Source organism: Spea bombifrons, chromosome 4 (genome assembly GCF_027358695.1).
Source record: "Spea bombifrons isolate aSpeBom1 chromosome 4, aSpeBom1.2.pri, whole genome shotgun sequence".
NCBI lineage: Eukaryota > Metazoa > Chordata > Amphibia > Anura > Pelobatidae > Spea > Spea bombifrons.
In genome coordinates this window covers 99,595,371-99,616,928 of record NC_071090.1, presented here as the reverse complement: position 1 = coordinate 99,616,928, position 21,558 = coordinate 99,595,371, and the positions used below count along the sequence as shown (strand labels likewise).

At 42.6% G+C, this 21,558-nt stretch overlaps 1 protein-coding gene and 1 long non-coding RNA gene across 2 annotated transcripts; both read right to left on the bottom strand.

Annotated features, from left to right (window-relative positions):
• Window positions 1-370: 370 nt before the first annotated feature.
• LOC128490788 (uncharacterized) lies at window positions 371-4,258 on the bottom strand. Its single transcript, XR_008353974.1, has 3 exons — window positions 4,120-4,258; window positions 1,990-2,049; window positions 371-685 (listed from the first exon to the last, which is right to left on the bottom strand). It is a non-coding gene; the product is annotated as an uncharacterized LOC128490788 (long non-coding RNA).
• A 14,604-nt stretch (window positions 4,259-18,862) lies between these two features.
• Window positions 18,863-19,445, bottom strand: TCIM (transcriptional and immune response regulator). Its single transcript, XM_053462849.1, has one exon. It carries the CDS (start codon window positions 19,398-19,400, stop codon window positions 19,113-19,115), a length of 288 nt encoding a protein of 95 aa, XP_053318824.1. The 5' UTR covers window positions 19,401-19,445; the 3' UTR covers window positions 18,863-19,112.
• Window positions 19,446-21,558: the final 2,113 nt, after the last annotated feature.

Here is a 21,558-nt window from a genome sequence, read left to right as displayed (position 1 = left end):
TAGCATAAAATGTGTTATTTCATTACAAACCATAACAAGAACTAACTTTTTTTATTTTAGGGAGTCAGTAAAAGAGGTACAGCCATAGAGACCTATACAAAACGAACACAGAAAATAGGCAGAACCATTAATGTTTTTGGGAGTCATGGTTTCCTGGGTTCTCGGGTTGTTGGCAGTGTATGTTTCCAAGAAACCTATATAATGTGCTGCTATTAGTGTTCAGATTATAGAATGAATGGGTGCAGTGTCTGCTACTGTCAAGAACTGACTGTGACAAGAATAGTCTCGTAATAATGTCAGGTTGGTTTCTGAACTGGATACTCATTGACTTGCTAGCGTTGCAACAGAGATATTTGGCCAAAGCATGGACAGATTTTCCCCTACTGTGACTTATCCAGTGAAGATAGTCAGCTAGATCGCACCATGTTGACGTCCAAGCAGTTTTTTATGGTCAACCTGACAAAGGTTGAAGTTGAAGGACCATTGTGTCTTTTCCTGCCAACCACCATGCTGCATACCTCCAAACTGTCAATTTTTCTCAGGACAGTCCATTTCCAAGGCACTGTCACATAGATCATAGGCAGGTTGGGGAGACCTTTCTTTTTTGAGAGCCCGAGGTCGCGCTCTTCCTTCTTCTTCTGTTGTGCGTTAATCAAAATGTGAAGAAAGTGATCGGTGATCCAGACTGTGGAAGCAAAAAAAAAAAAGGTGCACCCTGAGGGGGTCCAAGGTGAATGCAACATGCTTATCAACCCGTGCAAAGTGAAAAAAGAGGTGAGCCCCCCAAACACTCATCACAGTGCCGAGTGCCCCAGCGGGTCCTTGCTAGGGGACGCTATACCACCTCGGGCTCTCCCGACGGCATCCCCAGCCTTAAGGCCAGGGGACCAAGCTTTAGTCCCAACATCACCCTTCCTCTAAGCACAACGTCTGATTATACCGCTCACGGAGACATCAGTGACCAAGAGAGGAACCTCAGCGGATAAAGTGCTGCGGGACAACTCAAAACTACTAGATGTTTTACCCTTCATACTAGAAAATAACCCATGATCTCATTGGAATGGAACCTGTCGGAAAAATATGTTCAAACCCTTCTACTGGCAGGTTCTTCCAAGAAACTTTAAAGTTTTTGACAACGGAATTTAATACAAGGCCCACAACCAAAATCATCTAGATTCTAAACTGATAAACTTACATGGAATGGAATGCAGCACTAAGAGAATGCAGACGTGAATAAGAATAATAATGATCATCTTAACTAAAATTAAAAAGCACCATTCTACCTCTATTTGTATTCGTTATTGCGTTGTTATGCTGTTTTGTTCTTTTTTATATTATGCATATGAATAATTGAGTGCTTTTTATTTACTGAATACTTTGTAAATTTTTGATTACATAAACCAATGTGAATTGTCCTACTCCGTTACACATGTCGTCTGAGAGGAGTGACGAGGACAATCGGCTTTTGTCAGGCTCCCATGTCATGCATGATTCCCACACGCTTTGTGATTTTTTTTCATGTCTCTGCAAATAACGTCATTGACTAGGGCTTTTGGCACACGTTCTTGATTCTCGGCATGTTTCTGGTACACACTTGAGCGCTCCTGTCATTATCTAAAAGACACCGACACTGCGATTTAGCTGATACAAGGTGTTCCCTGTTAACAATTACGCAGTTACACTTCCCTATAACAAGACAGAGTGTAAGCGAAGCGCTGGAAGAAGGCGACAGGTGGGGACAGAGACAGGCTGACGAGGTCAAAAAAGTTTGGCCAATCTTGGTTACTCCCTTGATTTCCTACATTTGAAAGCATCCTCTGGGATTTTACCGGAACTCGGAGGAAGATGCATCACTAAAACACATGTTTAGTCTCTAGATTGGCTGAAACACTAAAAAATCTACAAGAGTTCAGCTTTTTTTACGTGCCATTTTTTCTTAGGTTTCTGTAGAATTAAGGAGCTTCTTCAGAACGCGCCGAAGAATTTTACCGGTTGTCTCCAGAATGCAGGAGCTTCTTCAGAACGGACTTTATACCTTTACCAGCTTTTCTGTGGAATAAAGAGATTCTTCAGGGCATATGTCATAATTTTTACAAGAATAATTTAATAATAGTGATAATTTATTACACTGTAGCACTTTTAGTGCACTAAAACCTACTGCTCTGAGGCCTGCTGTGATCAGATACATAGGACATCACAATGAGAAGATCAAAAAAATCTGGTATACCCTCTAGATATGAGAGAGAACGGGGAATTCTTTTTTAATTGTATAATTAGAAAGTAAAAAGGAAAAATAATAAAACATTTTTAAACAGGTACCAACACTTCTTTCCCCTACTATTAGGTATATACATTTTTTTAAAAAACCTTTACTGCTCCCAATCCACAGATATAAAGATATATATGTGAGTGTTTTGGTCCTCCAAAACTTTTAAAAAAAAAGCATATTCATGTGGGGTATTATGCAATAAATGTATTTAAAAAAAATTTTGTCCAATTTTTATATAGCGCTAATAAATATCGTGAGCAGATAGTGAACTCACTTCATCATCATATGGAAAGTACCCAATGTAAGTCTCATAGGATATAAAAACAGAATCTTTATTAATTTTGGTAAAAATACAGAAAGTGCAGTATAACAACCAAAATGGAGGTGAACGTCTCACGCTTTTCACCTGAATGGCTTAATCATAGACGGCTTAATTTGAACAGAAGCTGCAACATCTGACCTTGTGACACATCCATGTTGGCTTGGAGAGCCGGTGACATTTGAGGTCCTGATCCGTTTGAAACAACTTATTTGGCTATTAAATATTGCATTATATGTATGGATATGTTATGTATATATATATATATACCGTATTGGCTCGAATATAGGCCGCACTTTTTTCCCCCACTTTAAGTTTTTAAAGTGGGGGTGCGGCCTATATTCGGGGTCTAGCGCCCGACGCCCGGGACATGCAGTCCCGGGCGCCGGGCAGGCAGCGGGGTTAAGATACAGATCCCCCGCAGCGGTGCAGGGGACCTGCATCCTTCTCCCCGATACGCTCAGACAGCCTCCCCTGCCAGCACTTCCCACGGGGGGGGTGCCGGCACGGGAGGTTATCTAAGCGTTTTACCTCTGCCCACCCCCGACTTACCGGAGCAGACTCCCGGGTGTCTTGCGGGGCCGGCGGGAGACATCTACGCAATACGCGTATGCAACTTCCGGTACCGGTACCGGAAGTTGCATACGCGTATTGCGTAGATGTCCCTCGCCGGCCCCGCAAGACACCCGGGAGTCTGCTCCGGTAAGTCGAGGAGGGGGGGCAGAGGAGGACAGCGGCAGCGTATCGCGGGGAGGGAGGACAGCGGCAGCGTATCGCGGGGAGGGAGGACAGCGGCAGCATATCTCGGGGAGGGAGGACAGTGGTAGCATATCTCGGGGGGGAGGAGGACAGTGGTAGCATATCTCGGGGAGGGAGGACAGCGGCAGCATATCTCGGGGAGGGAGGACAGAGTGGCAGCATGTTTTTTTTGGTGCTTTTTTAAAGAAAAAAAACTTTTTCTTTAAAAAAGCACCAAACTTTTAGGGTGCGGCCTATATACGGGGGCGGCCTATATCCGAGCCAATACGGTATATATATTTTATTTTTTTTTAAACAGCTCCGATGTTTAGTGTTCTTGTTAATTTTACAGCCCCCCTACTCTTTATATTAGGGCTACTGAATCCGCTGACGCTCTATAAATGAATGTAGTGTAAAATAAATGCAGTACTCCGTTAGTCAATCAATAAACCACATAAAAAGTCTCAATAAAGATCTGCCCCAGCCGCCCAACCCCAAAAGCTCCCCCCTTGACCATTTGGAATATTGTGAAATACGGGAATTCGGTTGATGGTATAATTTTCTGCCGATGCTGCAGATATTTATACCTCTCTAGTCTCACCGGCCCCAGCAGCTTGTTAAAGATAATCCAGTTATCTCGTGTATAGGGAGTCGTGATTTTGCTGCCAAGGTTATAAACAAAACACTGTGCATTGGCTTCCTGAGGACTATTTGCTGGTCAGCGGTTTATTTTTAGATGGAGTCTAGGAGCGATATAATGTAAATACGCTGTGATTTATGACAAGGCACTTACTGCTCCGTCTGTGAATTCAACAATGCAGCCGCAGCACAGACCTCCATCAACTGTACATCTCCCCGGGCTGATCAGGAAACATCACAGGGTCTCTTCAACCGCTCTTCATCTGTCTCACACAAGGCAGGTAACCTATAGAAGTAACCTATAGAGAAGGCAAGAAAATAAAGTTTTTTTAATGGGTTATTCTGATCTGCACAGATCCCGGTGTTTCAAAGATTGATATTAAGAAAGATCCCTGATCCTACATTTTAATTGTTCCACACACTAAATAAATCCATGTAATGATCTTTATAGATTAAATTTAAATATATATATATATCCCATATATCCTGTGGGACTTCCAGATCCAGACGGACAAGCAGGTATTGGCCAATCAACCAGACATCGTAGTAGTAGAATAGGACCAGCAGTGGTGATTGATGTAGCGGTGCCAAGTGACAGCAACATCAGGAAGAAGGAGTGTGAGAAGCTGGAGAAACATCAGGGCCTGAAAGAAGAACTAGAGAAGATGTGGAGAGTGAAGGCCAAAGTGGTCCCTGTGGTCATAGGAGCACTCGGGGCTGTGACTCCTAAGCTGGGAGAATGGCTCCAACAGATTCCGAGAAGAACATCAGAACACTCTGTCCAGGAGAGTGCAGTGCTTGAAACAGAAGAGAAGGGAATTGTGTATATACATTGTAAACCCAACCTACCTTATGCATATGAGAGCAGCCACATTAATTTCCTCTTGAAGGACTTCCATGATTATTATTACCTTTTAAGTCATCTTCCTCCTGTTTTTAAGTTGGAGTTTTTGGTCAGTAGACATTTAGCCAATACGGAAAAGATGTAGAATACATTTCAGGACTTCAGAGGTCTATTCTTGAGCTAGAATGAAGAGACCTCTGGGGTCCTTAAAGCTTATGTGACATATTTTTCTGTATTGGCTAAATAATAAACTTTAATGAAAGACTCCTCTTGGACCAATATAACTATATCAATGTGTCTTATTCTCTGTTGAGTTGCCCAGGCCACCTTTGTGAGGATGGGGTATGGAGAAGGGATATCTATTCGATAATGGTAGTTGTACCATATTTCAGTCTCTCTGTTAAACTAAATGCCTTTAAAACAATTAGACACATTGCACAAACTAGAGGTAGTTTTGATAGATGAATTAAGGTTTGCTAAACGCTGTTAAGGCTACAGCTACCCTCCCCTATCTTGTTTTCTGTTCTATTTGTATCGTGTGTAGGGCATCTAGCAAGGTGTGCTATATAGGCTTTAGTTAGTTGAAGAAGAACAGTTGGCAAACTTACATGTGTGTCCTAAGTTCTTGTTTTCCCAGTGTGACTTATATGCAGTAAATCCAAAATCCAAATACTAAGGGTCAGAAGTGCCATGTGCTGTGTTTCTAACATGACCCGTGTAAGGACATCAGCGCCATTTGTGACATCATTAGTTATAATTACATTGCACGCTGCATCATGTGTGACGCAATTGGTACAACATTCTGATATCTAAGAGACTTCCAAGTCGTGAGAACTAGCTTCACAAATAACAAAGTATCATGGGTAGGTAGATTTCTGTGTAAAATACTAACAAATGATAAAGTTACTGCTTATGACAAATGTAACACATATATATATATATATATACTGTATATTTATAACCACAGGTAAATAACTAAAGGATATACGTAATATATGGTGGAAGTTCCCCTTTAAGGACTAAACGAACCAAGGTGAGGGCCACAAAAAAACGAAAAAATTCTGTTATATGGTTAAAGGCAATCCTATACCTACATTCTACGTTATGCTGTACAAGTTGTCTAAATAGCTTTGCCAAGATGACTTTCCCCATGGTGTTTTTATGCGCTGTACCCAAACATTTACCCGTTATTTGAGAAACTGATAAAATTCGTCACATCTGTAAATCCGATGCAACATTTTCCCAAAGGACACTGCTTCTGGGCTCTGAGAGATTAGGGTGGCTCTCCACGAGTGGAACACGCTGTACATTTCTACAGAGCTTAGGGCTGTGTTTTTCTTACAATATTTTCGTGCATCTCTCCTATTTTAATAAGCATTTGCAATAAGGCTGGAAGCACATCCTGAACTCCAAGTACGTTGATTCAGTGGTCTTCAAAGAAGCCATGATTGAGTGTGAGTGAGCAGAGGAGAGACGTCACAAACATAGATCACTAGATCAGGTATCTGGGGTACACTGAGGATAGCCCTCTCTGATTCGGATATTTGGGTCTCTTTAAGAGGTTTGCTTTATGATTCAGTGCAGGGATTAGTGAGTAGGTGGCCAAGGGATAGATAAAAAAGGATGTGAGGCTATAACTAATCTTCCGGGTAGGAATAAAATCCACACCTCCCACTCCCATTCCTTGTCACTTCCTCTTGGGAACCAAATGTAACAAATAAATATTTGGCCATTCAGAAGTACACAAACACTCGATACGCTAACAGCTTCATGTCTAGGTCTCTAAATACTGAGTGTCAGGTCAGCCCGTCCACAAAACAACAATAATCAGTTACAAGGGATTTTAATAAAATGGATTTGTGATTGTGTAGGACTAACACAGTAAACCAATGGCCTAACAGTGGCCCCATCCGACCCCACTTTACACGAGGGGGTCTGTGGCTGTAAGGGTCCCTCCGCCATCCTGACCTCTAGAGAGAGGAGTCAGCAGCAAGATGTTGAAAGTTGTGCCACCGCCAGCATGCCGATCTCTCAGCCAGCTGCCTCTTGGCACAATATGACATCGTATTCCAGCGCTCTCTGCCTCCAATAATCTGTACTACTTCTCAAGTGTCCCTCTTTATTTAGGACTTTCCTCTGGTGCTCTCCTTTTCCGGGAACAAAGAATGTTCGCTGGGTATGAGTGCGTCACAGTGTTCTACAGACATAAAAGACACAATAATAATGTGCAACGACAGAGAATGAGTAATAAAATAAAATGTATTATGTTTCTCCTAAAACCCTTACTCTCTCCTACAAATTGTCTCTGTAAAGTCCAGAGACGTGGCGTATGAGCACTCCTGGTATTCATTTCTGTTAATAATTAATACATTCACACATTACTGTAGTTGTCTGCCACTGGAAAAGTGCTTGGTATTGGATTGTGTAAAGACTGCAGAAACACGCAGAAAAATCTTTCTGAGAAACTACTGACACTGAGGACATGTATAGTATATATTTCCAGGCGGGGGCTGGCCGTCTGGCACCTGGCTAGTGCCCAGTGACGCTGCTGGCCATCGGTGCCCCATCTAGAGCAGCAGATCGGGGGCTGTAATGTGTGGCCGCCAGCTTCAGTATGCCGGCTGCAAACGATGTGAGCATGAAATCATAACGTGCAGCTGCACATATACAGCCGACGGTCACACTTATGTCATTAGGCGGTCGCTGGCCTTAAAGTGCCAGGGCTGCCTCGTACGGCAATGTATGTTTCTATGTAAATGTGTGGGTGTCTCCCTAGATATATAAGCTTCTAACAAATATATATATGTACATGGTATGTTTATATATATATATATATTATACAGTATTTATATATATATTGCACTCTTTGTCCTTATAACACAGTATGCACGCAATCTGATCCCACAGCCTGTAAATTGCATGAGGAAGAAATTCCATCCCAGGTTACTATTAGTCAGAGGGTTTCCCCCATCCTGTCCCACGTCACACGTGTGCACACACTTTGCCGGTATTGCAGACCAGAGGGGGTGTGCGGCTGGTCTAAACCGCCCTGCAATCTCCTGCTTACACTATGACTCTTACATGAGCAATTCGCTTATACCTTTATCCCCAGGCCGCACTTACGCCGTATCCCCCACCCTTTCACGGTTTTATTATTAGAAGCTTCAGAAGTTTTGGATACGTTAATGTTCACGCTAATACTGTGTTAGGGATAGGGCAGCCCCGAAGGCATTTGCCCGATGGTCAGTCCAGGCCGGCACAACAGACAGAAATGAGCTAAGCAGAGCCTCATCCTTATGATCATCTGAAACATTTTATTCTTATAGTTAACCATTTTTAATTATTCTTTATAATTTACCACTTTAAATCATTTTTAGGCGGCATTATTCATGTGAACACACATGGTTAAACACACAATGATCTGGACTAGTTTGATCCAAGTAGTAAGTCATATACTTTTTTCCTATTGATTTAGAGCCCAACCCCACTGGGGTAAGAGAGCCAGACTAACGCTGCAGTTCTTATTTGTCTTTCTGGGGAGGTGTCGGTGTGCGGGTGTCCCTTCCCATCTCTCTCCTGATAATGAGCGTAAAGTGCAGTGATTTGTAGTATCTTAATAGCCTTGTAAAAGAGAGGGATAACTATACCGGGACTTTAACAGCAGCGTATTCTGTTTCTTCCGTGTCACTGGAGGCAGATCACCCTGTTGGGCACACACCATGGGGAACCAGTATATTCCATACTGATTATATGCAATAAAACTGATAAAATAGTATGTATTAATATTATGAATGCGTTAAAATATTCTGATATCAAACACTGTAGCAGAGATGTTTAGCGAAGGTCCTTAAAAGCCATTGTCAAACCCAGTTTTTAGCATAACACAGTGCATTGCATACTTCCCAACTGCCCAGTCTTTCATGGGACAGTACTGCCGACCAGCCCCACTATCCAGCTTTTGTAGGCAGTGGGGATGAAGGCCTAGTTGGGGACATCCTCTGATCTCCCCTGACCATCACGGGGAGCCTCGAAGTCCAAATACAGTATAATGGTGCTGTTAATAGAACCTGGCCATCACCACATTCACAGAATGGTTATCTAATGGATAAATCAGTCTAGGGGCCCCCAAAAAAGTACATGACGTTAATGTGGACCATTAGTCTTCTCACCATTTCTGGACCTAAACTAAATACAAGATGTTGTAAAGGTTAATACAGTTACTATTACGTTGCACATTAATGCGAAATATATCTGTGGTAATATGAACCAACACTGTAAGGATTTAATAAGATTGTTGCTGCAAAAAATAGCTAATATGGTTAAAATCAGATCTGGATTGTGATTGGCTACTTGGTGTATTCAGTATTCAGAATCATGACCACAATCCATAAGGGGTACTAAATACTAGCGGAACCAGCTTTCTGCTCTGAAGAGGGATAACTCCTCTACGCTGAGCTTGAAGAATTGTTATATCACGCTATTGATACATAAATGAAGAGTTTCTACGCATTCCATTTCAATTTTAGTATGTTCTAGACAATGAGTATTGTGCATTGCATGCAGTAGCCGTGTCTGAATGCTGATAATGGCTAATTCTCCCTATATGAGTACACCTCATTTTGACACTAGATGACTTCTTTTGTGCGTTGAATATTCCTGTTGGCCCCATTGACCTCTATAATAACGTTGAGTTTCTCTTTGAACGCCATAGATACAATGAGTGTCTATGTATATCTTTATTGGCCTCCGGAGGCTTTTAAGGATTATACTGAAACAAGAACTGGGTGGTGCGGCAGGGAGACCGCCAGACTCTCGCATGGCGTCTGTCAGGGACAATAATCTTCCCTGGGACAATAGAGGACAGAGCTGTAACAGGAAATGTAGAGAGCCTAACCTTCCTCTCTTTGTGTTACACCTCGGAGAACGGGAAGGAGACCAACTCCTTGCCACATGCAGCCCAGACTGATGGGGAGACCATCTTCATGACAAAGTTATTAATAAACACTAAATATGACAGGGGAAAATAATGGTCTGCCCCAAATTGTTGACGTTCTCCTACCTTTGGTATCGTTCCAGAAATTATCTTCTGCCAACAATTTTTTTGTGGTGGGCTTTAATGCCCTCCGCATAGAGTTTATTGCTCAGAGCATAATGTGTACAGGGCTTTGCCAAGTCTTTTGATGCCATTGCGACATAACTAGTCTCATGAAAACATTTTGGAATTGGCTTGGTGGGCCTCAAAAAAGTCTAGATTATTTAGGTTGCTCCTAAATGCGGAGACATTGTAAAGTATGGATAGGATTCTATTGAACAGCTGCCCTTCATTGTTTGATTGTAGTGAAGGCCCCTGCCGGCGACCAATAGAGTCGCTCTTATAGATCCTGGTACAAAAGATGCTGCGTACTTTTATCGCGTTAGCCCCGTATTAACCCCTGCTAGAAAAAAAAGAAAAAACAAATGTACACGAATATTCACCCTAAAAGAAACGGACGAATATTTTTGGAATATGAAGGTTTTTTTCTTTCTCGAAGACGAACATGGCGCCCAAGTCTAGTGTCCACTGTGGCCCTATACTCTGGCACCTTTTGTTCAACGGAGAAGCGTAAGTCCCTCGGGCTATTCTTTGTAGCTCACTGCACTCCTTGTGAGACCTCCACTGATTCCTCATCTCCCCGAGCTGGTCAGGAGAGATCGGCGGATCTCCCCAGCCACCCAACGCTTCCCGCTGCCTGCAAACGTGGGGCCGCTAAATACAAAAAGTCAGCACTGTCCCACAAAAACGTATTGGGAGCTATGCCTTGACAGGCGACGGTGACAGAGGAAGGCCTGAATTTGTGGTAATAAGGGGAATGTTGTGCTAAGCGCAGGTTGTTACATTTTGGGAGATTCAGCTGATCATCCTTGAAGCTCTGTGTTACTGCTGTATTAATAAAACTCTGATTGTTGCGCTGAGTATCTGTATTAAGCCCTATCAGTGCAGCGAAAGCAAGAAATCATTTGGATAAATAAGAAAAAAACAAAGTGCTATATTCCATATGAATGGCGTGCGTCTTTTTATCCTGTAACATTTTGTTTCGGCACATAAGCTTCTGTTTTGGAAATTTTCACTAATGTGGGACTCGTACGCCTTTCTGTGTTTGTTCCTTTGGAGTTCGCTGTAACCAGATTGTGCAGAATTGTTTGGCGGGTACAGACTTTGTCTGGAAATCCAAATGAATCACGCGTTTGTTTTGTTTTCGGAGGAGTGACCAGCTACACAAATGTGGTACGTCAGTGTCCCTCACAAGAGCTGTTGACTAGAGTTGGGGACACTGACTGCAAACACACTGCGTGTTTAACTTGATAAGAGGAATATCACGCTTGTAGAGTTACTACGGGGTAAAAGAAGGTTGGGAAATATTTTGAACGCTAATTCCGCATTGGTTTCGCTTTTTAGATCATGTAGACTGGGTAAGGGGACAAGATGGCTCGTTTATCATATATATTTTCCATAGGCATCCCTTGTTAAATGGGCCACTGGCAGAAGGGTGAACACAGTTGAGAGCGCATACACAACATTCAGCGACAAACATAAATAATCACATGAATGTACACGTTAATTTATCCTTTCCTCGAGACACAAAAAGACGTATCCACAATGGACAACTTCATGTTGTCACTTCACCTGCGACTCTGACCACAATGCAGGTGTGATGTCACCCTCTGGGAGATGTGATGGCCCAGGTATTCTACACGTGAATTCACAATGGTATTCACAATGCCCAATTCCAACACCGCACATGCTGACGCCATATAATATAGGGTCGGCAAGCAGCTGGGACATAGCCTTGGCTAATCTTGGGACTTTTGGCAGGCGTACTGGTAGCTCTCCAGCTGTTCTTAAATTCTCATAAAAAATGTCTGTTCCCCAACATCTAGGCAGCGTGCTGCCACCACATTACAGTACGTATATATTTTAGATTAGATTTGGACCCTAGGTAAAGAGCTGAAATGTATAGCCTACTTCTTCATTACGCACAAGAAAGTGACATTTGTGGAGAGTGCTGCGGGGATCCGGAGCTCTGAGTAACGCGCTGTATAATCTCTGCAGCTGGATTACTTCCCTGGGTTGTTCGTCATGCTTTTGTTAACAAGCTGGTTCTTGTTAATGCTAACAGACAGAAACATTTCGGCACCACTTCCCACGGCTATTACGCAACATCAGGATACAGAGATCCCGGAACTTATTACAAAGCATAGGTCAGCTGCCACATTATTGCCAGGATCATAGTAAATGGATGAGATCTTCCTAGCGGTAGATGTTCAGGGCTAGTATCTGACAGTGATAACTTTCAGAGGGTCATGTCAGCCCAGATTTGAATAACAATATTTTTATTTATTAATATAGACCCATCATATTCAGTGTTTAATAGGCGCCAACTGCCAGATGTTTATTTTTGTATCTGTTTTAAAATAATCTCTGTAGATTATCAGGACAGGCTCAGACAGTGCTGGGTTTGTATGTAATGTAAGGGATGTGACTGCAGATTATCAGGACAGGCTCAGACAGTGCTGGGTTTGTATGTAATGTAAGGGATGTGACTGCAGATTATCAGGACAGGCTCAGACAGTGCTGGGTTTGTATGTAATGTAAGGGGATGTGACTGCAGATTATCAGGACAGGCTCAGACAGTGCTGGGTTTGTATGTAATGTAAGGGATGTGACTGCAGATTATCAGGACAGGCTCAGACAGTGCTGGGTTTGTATGTAATGTAAGGAGATGTGACTGCAGATTATCAGGACAGGCTCAGACAGTGCTGGGTTTGTATGTAATGTAAGGAGATGTGACTGCAGATTATCAGGACAGGCTCAGACAGTGCTGGGTTTGTATGTAATGTAAGGGGATGTGACTGCAGATTATCAGGACAGGCTCAGACAGCGCTGGGTTTGTATGTAATGTAAGACATCACATTGTGCTATTTAGGTGTGTGTATGCATGTATATATACATGTGGGAGAATAAGCGTGTAAACACGTCTGAAAATGAGTTTACGTACGTATGTATGTACGTATGTATGTATGTATGTATGTATGTACGTATGTATGTATGTATGTATGTAAAGAGGTGGGCGACCTGGCCAGTGAATTGACTCAGCAAAGTCTCTAAAGGCTTAAAAATACCGGTAATCAGGAACATATCCGCTTCTGGTTTCCTACAAGCTCTGTCTCTTTCATGCCCCGATGTCCCTCTTTTCTGGGAGCTGGGAATGGCTGCCAGGTATGTGTGTATCGCAGTGTTCACACCTCTAACGGTACAAAAACAGCAGAAAATCTATTTATAAATGAAATGTGTACATATATTTCTAGGAAGTTAGCTATTTATAGTTAAATAAATAGCTATCCGCAGGTCACGTCACCTCCAGTCTCATAATATGTGTATGTGTATAACACTGTTGGGAGGTACGAGCCTGTAGCCTTCTCACTATCATAAAAACACCGGTGGATTCTTCACCACCATATGATTTGTAAGCGTAGGCTGGGACCAACCTGGATGGCAGTAGATTTAGGGCCAACTAGTCTGCCAATTTTCCTGCTTTTTGAGTCGTTGGTCTTATCTTGGATTCAGGATAGCCATATGCGTATTCTATGCATGTTTAAATTCCTTTAGCGTGTTAACCTCTACCACTTCTGCTAGGGGGCTGTTCCACTTATATAGCACAAAACATAGCAAGGGGATACATGATTGCATCTTTTTTTTTCCGCCCCACTTCTATTACTGCTTTCCCTTTGGTGAGTGTTTCGTGAGTCTTCCATGTTATTGAAGGGTCTGGCCCCGTTAAGGGGGGGGTAAGTACCGTATGTGTCCCCTTATGAACGCCTCTTTCATGGCACACAGATACCTTTTATGGTCCGGGGATTTCCAGCTCTATGGAACTATTTTAAATGAAGGAAGCACATTCTTTCACACAAATAACCCGACATTAATCTGGCGGCGAAGGGGTGAATGCAGTAGCCCCGGGCCACACACAGCTGGGAAGAGCTATTTTGGGCACTTAGTAAACATTAAAAAAGGAAAAACAAACAAATCTATAAATAGAGCAGAAAGAATGTGAATAATTTGATGGAATCGACTTGAACTTGTATTTGGGACCTTAAATTACGACATCATGGAGAACATTCGATTCTCACAACCTACTAAGATGTCCTTGGAGGGGCAATAGCGTTTCTTGGCTCACAAAGCATATAATAAAAAAAAAAATCCATTGCGGGACCATAAATGACCAATAGGGAAGGCCCGGGCCGGAGGTGCTTGTCAGCATCCTACTTTCCTATTGGGAGAGCTGGCAACATTGTTGCAATTGGTTCTCTCTCCCTTCCCGAAGTGGGTACAGTTCAAACCTTTCCCACCCGCCATCCCCCTGTTATGGGTGTTGGTAGAACTTTTCCCAGACTGGCCATCTGGCACGGTAGGCAAATGCCCGGTGGGCCACTGGCTGACAGCACCCCATACTCCATATATCAAGCCATAGGCCATACTTCTACAGTTCATGATCCTGGTGCTGGCCCAAAAGGACTTGGCTTGGTGCGTCCTGATCGGTATGGGAAGGACTAGGACTCTTGGTTCACGTGTGTGGAGTAGCTGGCTACCGGGTCATACGGCTCAGCAGCTGACGGGGTTTTTAAAGAGTTATGGTTTATGTCCGGCTGGTCATTGGGGTTATGAATAAAGCTTTTGTGTCTTTATTTTCTCCATAGTGCAGGGTCGGGGTCTTATGGGGCTATAGGTCTAAACATCAAGAATGCCAACGTAAAGCGTGTATACATAAGATATAATAGTCAATATTCAAACACAGCCATTGGAACACAGGAGTGATAAAGGAGTGATGGGAAGGATAAAGGAGTGATGGGAGTGATAAATGAGTGATGGGAGTGATAAAGGAGTGATGGGAGTGACAAAGGAGTGATGGGAGTGATAAAGGGCCTCTGTGCGTCTATGAAGATATTCCATTAAAAATCAGCCGTTACCAGCTACAACAGTCATTTACATTAACCCTGTCTGCGCTGGATTCCTGATCCATTTCATGTTATTTTAAATGGACAAAACGTGCTTTTCTTTAAAAAACAAGTAAATATCTAAATGACCCCAAACTGGGGTGTATATTTGCAGATTTTCTGTAATATCACATATACAATAAAGATTACAATAAAATGCTATATATTGTTATGTAAATTGTGTATGTAAATGTATTGGAATAGGCTTTAGGCGAATCTGGTCTAGAGTTATATTAGGAACTTCAGGAAAGAACACGGATACGGCAAATTTCACATATTTAACCCAATTAAAAGAATTGGCAGCTACACTTACATTTTTAATCCTTCGTAAATTCCGCCTTCCTACTATATTATTTCTAGGTGATGTGGTAGATTTATTTCATGGAATCCAAACCACTTAAAGGCAAATACCAGGTTCTGACGGAGCATCCGGGCCAAACGCGTGCTCGTTATCTTCATACATCTATATCACAGCGGAAAACCTGCAAGGAACAGAAAGACAAGGAGAGTAATAAGTAATCATCGTCCTGGTACTGATGGAATAAGGTCTGGAGGAGCTGCTGGACCAAAAGGAGTAGTTCTGTGCATGCGCAATAATCAATGTTCTGCACATGAGCAATAATCATGGCCGTTCAGCAATTCTACTGAATTTGTTGGCACTTTCTAAACAAATGAGAGACTTTATTAAAAAATACTATATAAATAATAATCATCATCATCATCATCATGATATATTCTGTTCTTATCATACACGTGGGGGAACATGGCTGGCGGTAATCTGGCTTTTTTTGGTGGGGAGCAGGAAATACCAAAGTGTCCATTTTTGGATGACTATGAGGTTAAATCTTGGTGGGGGGCAGGAAATAGCATTCAGAAGATGATTGAGGTTTCACCTTTTTATTTAAGGGGTAGAGTTTCAGGCTGGAGCGTCCAGCAGAAGGCTTTCAGAGATCGGGTTTCACTTCTCCGACACCTTGATTGTTTGTGATAATGAAGGCTTCGCGTCCTTTTGTTGTGGCTACAATGTGAGTTTCTATAGTGGCTGCGTACAGTCACACCCGGTGATACCGGCTCAACGGACGATGTTATCAAGCCTTTCAATCAGTTTACAGGGCAACCAATCCCAGTTAAACAAACCACCCTGGGAGCCTACGCACCAGAGACGTTCACAATCCATATCCTTACTCGCCGGATAGCTGTATGCCCATCCCATGCATTAGCCACTAGCACTTCTGCTGGAAGGCTGTTCCATATATCTACCACTCTCTTAGCAAAGTAAATAGCCCTTACATTACATGTTAGCCTCTGACCCTCTAGTTTTAGACTATCACCTGTTCTAACATTTTTGAAATAAACTTTCCTTCTCTCACATCTCCTCTCTCTCTTCTCTCCTCCATGCCGTAGATATTGAGATCTCTTGGTCTTCCCTGATCATTTCTATCCTGCAATCTGAATAGTAGCCTTTTTACGTCATTTCTCAACATGCATAACCTGGAGAAGACAAGAGAGAGAGAGATGGGATATGATAGAAAAATCGAAATACTTTAAAGATTTAACACATTACTAGTTGGAAGAAATGTTAGGACACGTTTTGCTGATTCAGGAGCCTGGAGCGGAACAGTTTGATGGGCACAGTTACAGAGTTATAAATTAGATGATGGGCACAGTTACAGAGTTATAAATTAGATGATGGGCACGGTTACAGAGTTATAAATTAGATGATGGGCACGGTTACAGAGTTATAAATTAGATGATGGGCACGGTTACAGAGTTATAAAGAAGATGATGGGCACGGTTACAGAGTTATAAATTAGATGATGGGCACGGTTACAGAGTTATAAATTAGATGATGGGCATGGTTACAGAGTTATAAAGAAGATGATGGGCACGGTTACAGAGTTATAAATTAGACGATGGGCACAGTTACAGAGTTATAAATTAGATGATGGGCAGGGTTACAGAGTTATAAATTAGATGATGGGCATGGTACGGATGGCAGCAGACTCGAAGATCTTTATCCCGACGTTCTATTTAGAGATCCTCCTCAATTTCCTTTAGATTCTAAACTCTAGTGGTCAGGACCCTGACTTCCCATTACTGGTCATCTGTCAATATATCATTATCATGTAGAACTCCCGCTGTGTAAGGCACCGGGGACTTTGTTGGCAGCGTATGATATAATGGCTTCCTCCCATCGACTTTCCATTCCCTAACTTCACGTATTGAATCAAACCCTCATCATTTGCTACGAAATATAAACTTGGGACACTCTTGAGCTTCACGTTGGCCGAGCACCTCGTGTAATTCAGTAAATTCATTTCATATGATGACGTTCCTTCGGTATAACAAAGATATGCTGTACTCTGTATTATCTCCCTCGTTCCCATCCTGTAGAGAGTCAACATTTGTTAGGACATCAAGTCTTTACTAAACAGATGTGCTTCACTTTACCAGATGATGTTCTAGAACGATAGCCCAAAACGATGAGCTGGAACCGATCGTTATGCTGATCGGGCATTAATCTCACCAGCTGCTCTAATCCGTCTTTTTATTTTACCCCCAATTCAAAGGGTAGGGATTCTACCTATAGATTTGGGCAGATGTCCAGTACAGTAAAAAAAAACAAAAAAAAACACTAATATCTAGGGTTAGTGAGGGGTAAGAAAAAAAAGCAATCACTATAGCAACCAATAAAATGCCCCCCCCCAATTGGGTCACTTTTACCATTGTGTGCCAGAATTGCTTGTTATGTGTAACACTCTTGAAATGTGACACTCGACAAGAATTGTTTGGTCCATTGTCGCTGCGCATTCTTTCACCCGATCAGGCGCCCGTCTAACACTTTCCTCAATTCCTGCTCTACAATAATCATAGAAACAGATTATTCTGGCAGATAAGGACCATTTGGCCCATCTAGTCTGCTCATTTTCCTGAATCATAGACTAAGACCCTTAATCAGTCCTTGGTCTTGTCCGAGATTGAGGATAGATTTATGCCCATTCCACGAATGTTTAAATTCTCTTACTATATTAGACTCTACCACCTCTGATGGGAGGCTGTTCCATTTATCTACTAACCTCTCAGTAAAGTACCGTAAAACATCTTTATTTTACATTTAAACCTCTGACCCTCTAGTTTGAGATGATGACCTCTTGTTTTAACATTACTCTTCTGAAATTAACTTCCCCCCTGTACTTTGTTAAATCTTTTAACTATTTAAATGGTTCTATCTCTTCTCTCCTCTGAATTCCCTTAAGTCGTTCCTGATATTTATCTTGCAAACCATTTACAATTTTAGAAATCCTTGGGACTCTCTCCAATGTACCAATATCCTTCTGGAGATGGGGTCTCTAGATCTGTAGCCAATACTTTAGGTCGGGGATCTGTAAGCTGGCAGAACCCCCCCCTCTTCCTACCGCTAATGCCACTAGCACCCCGCAATGCTTTTTCAGGGGGTTTATTGCATCGCCTTCATCAGTTTGGGGGAAGTATGAAATCTTGCAATGTATGTTACCTGAATTATTCCACATTTTAACGGACTGCAAAACAGTTTAACCCCTCATATGATAAACGCATTAATACATTAAAGAACCAAGGCAATGTTTGTTTGTATAAAAAAAGTTATTCAATTTATTAATATTCATCATACAAATAAATAGCTTAATGCGTTCCATTGTACAGCACCAGATCACATGAAAGTAATATTCTTCATGAAATGTCCAGTCCTCTACACCCATCTCACTGCCTTGGCACCACTGGCACAAACAGGCTGTCTACCCCGTCTCCTGCTAAGGGGTTGTGCAGGGCACCGGTCCCTGCCGCAGTCCCAAATTCAAGTATCTGTAGAGCGCTGCCAGATCATCTTCCAAGACATCAGCTCTCTCATGGCACTCCTCTGCTGTCCTGGAAATAGATTGCAAGCTCTTTGGAACAGTCTCCCAGGAGCACTACTTTTTGTTGCCCTGTGATTTCAACGAGGGCCTGTGGCCAGCACATCTTTCTCCTGCCCCATCAGCTGCTGCCCTGCGATTGGATTGCAAGCTCTTTGGAACAGTCTCTCAAGGGCATCACTCTTTTCACCCTGGGATAATCTCATGAACTCACCAGGGTAGTCACGGTGTCTTCAGACGTGATTGTGAAACCCCTCTGGGTCAGTATCTCAGTACTGGAATGTAAGCTCTGCAGACCAGTTGAAGATTGCATTTCTCCAGATCAGTCTATCATGATTACTGTTTTCAGGTATTGGATTGTCAGCTCTGCGGGACAGGCACTCAGATCACTTTGAGAGGGAGTTTCCTGAGTTTAAGGAACTGCATGATCTTGTCTCGGGTTCTCTGCTTCAGAGCCAGCAAAGCCCTCGCTTTCTCCTCATTGTCCTGGTCTATGCAGAAGATGATCCGGGCCCTGTCCTCGGCCTTCTTATCCCCGGTTTTCTTAAACAGCTTCTGCAGGGAGTACTGGTCCACTCCCTCAAAGATATTGGCCACAGCCTTCTTGCGGGAGGCCGTGTCGAAGTGGTAGCCATGCACGGAGGGACTGACTCTCAGAGACGTGGACATGGTGACTGTGTTTGCAGGCGATATCAGCTCTCAGGCGTATCAGAAGCGCAGGAGCTAATGGTGTGGAAGCTGCGTCTTCCTCCATTTATAGGGAGGCTGCCGGTCTACGTCACCCCCTGTGGTCCCGCCCCATGGGAGGAGCCACAATCAGCTGTTTGTCAGGGCACATTTCTCACTCGTGCTTTCGGAGCTGAAGCGCAGCATTGCAGAGCTGTTTGCCCATGCAAATAACTGCACAGAAGAGTAAGCTCTTTGGGTTTGAAATCTGGTCTCTCTGTACTGGGTAAGATTAGATCTAGCAGTTATATAGATAAATAGTAAATTATATATTTTTACTGTAATGAGAGCATGGTGCATAAGTGGAACAGCCTTCCAGTAGAAGTGGTAGGGGCTAAAACAAGTAAGGAATTTTAACACTTATGGGATATGCCTATAGATATTCTGAATTTAAGACAAGACCAAGAACTGATTAAGGTCTGATTCTATATATCGGGAATAATGGGCAGACTAGACGGGACAAATGGCTTTTATCAGATGTTAAATTCTATGTTTCTAAATAACAAACAGTAAATAATAAAGCAGAATAATAATATTTAAATAGCGGGGCCAATGTGGTAAATTGTACCAGCTTGAAACTACAGAGGCAGTTCTGCAAAACCAGAAAGCCAGAGGAGATACGGAAATTCAACAAATATTAGTCAAAAAATATTATTAACACAATTAAATAATCTGGGCGCACTAAAATCCTAATTAATAAACTATGAGTATATGAGCTCTTACAGTTTCTATCGGATTATATAGCACCATCATATACTGCAACGCTGTACAAAGGGATGTTTTTTTGAAATAATAAAAATAAATAACACAGGTTTGGGATTCTGTGTTTTTGGGGAGGAAAAACGGGGTCACCATGATAAACGCTGCTTGAATTTCATAGTTTGCTTTAGTCACCTATCATACACTATACCAGCACATCTTCACACGTGTTATTGTATGTTGTGCGTTTTAATGGTTAATTCTCACTGTCCCCCAATTGAATTTGCAGGCGCTCTATAAGTACATGTGGTGTACGGTGGATGTTATACCCCACGAGGGCCGGGCTGGGAATGAAAAGCAGCCCTGGAAACATTTGGAGAGCAGCCCCATATAGTTTATCTCGCGGTCGAGCTCTTATACCCACACGCACCCCCTTATACACACCCGAGTCACACTATTTGCCGTACAAATAACTAGAAAACATTCTTTTTATCACATTATTTGTATTAAAATGCCAGAAAGCAAAAGGCCCTAATAAGTGAAATACATTACACATAATGGAATCAAAACATTTGCTACTGCATACATTTTTAGATGAAAAGGTTCCATTTTATTCAGTGGAACAAAACACTGATCACATTATTCTTCACGATATTCTTGTAAGAAACTTAATGTTAATACCACCACAACTGTTCTAGCGCTGCATCATCCAACAAATACCTCATCCCAGATGCATTATTCATTTTTTTTTTAAATGCACACGGTTCATGGTGCACAGTGGTCTGCGGTGTGTTTATATAAAAGGTCCTCTCTTAACCACCATTCAAGTTTCTGTGATGAATCCTTTGTGATATGCAGATTGAAATAAGAGTAAATAACACAATACCCTTACTTTTTCTCTCACTGATTTCGGGGCCTAGAAAGTTTTGTCCTCTGAAGTGACTACAAATTCAGGAGGACGTTTTATCTCTGGATAAGTAAACAATAAATAAATCAATTTATTACAACAGTAAGTACAGTGCACACACCAACACCCAGACACACACACACACCAGGACAGCCTCTGCCACACCGACACCCAGACACACACACCAGGACAGCCTCTGCCACACCGACACCCAGACACACACACCAGGACAGGCTCTGCCACACCGACACCCAGACACACACACCAGGACAGGCTCTGCCACACCGACACCCAGACACACACACCAGGACAGGTTCTGCCACACCAACACCCAAACACATACCAGGACAGGCTCTGCCACACCGACACCCAAACACACACCAGGACAGGCTCTGCCACACTGATACCCAGACACACACACACAAACACCAGGACAGGCTCTGCCACACCAACACCCAGACACACACCAGAACAGATTCTGCCTGAACAGGCAAG

What these genes read in the sequence shown, in the direction of transcription:
- TCIM (XM_053462849.1), bottom strand. Translation starts at nt 19,400, where the DNA reads ATGTCCACGTCTCTGAGAGTCAGTCCCTCCGTGCATGGCTACCACTTC.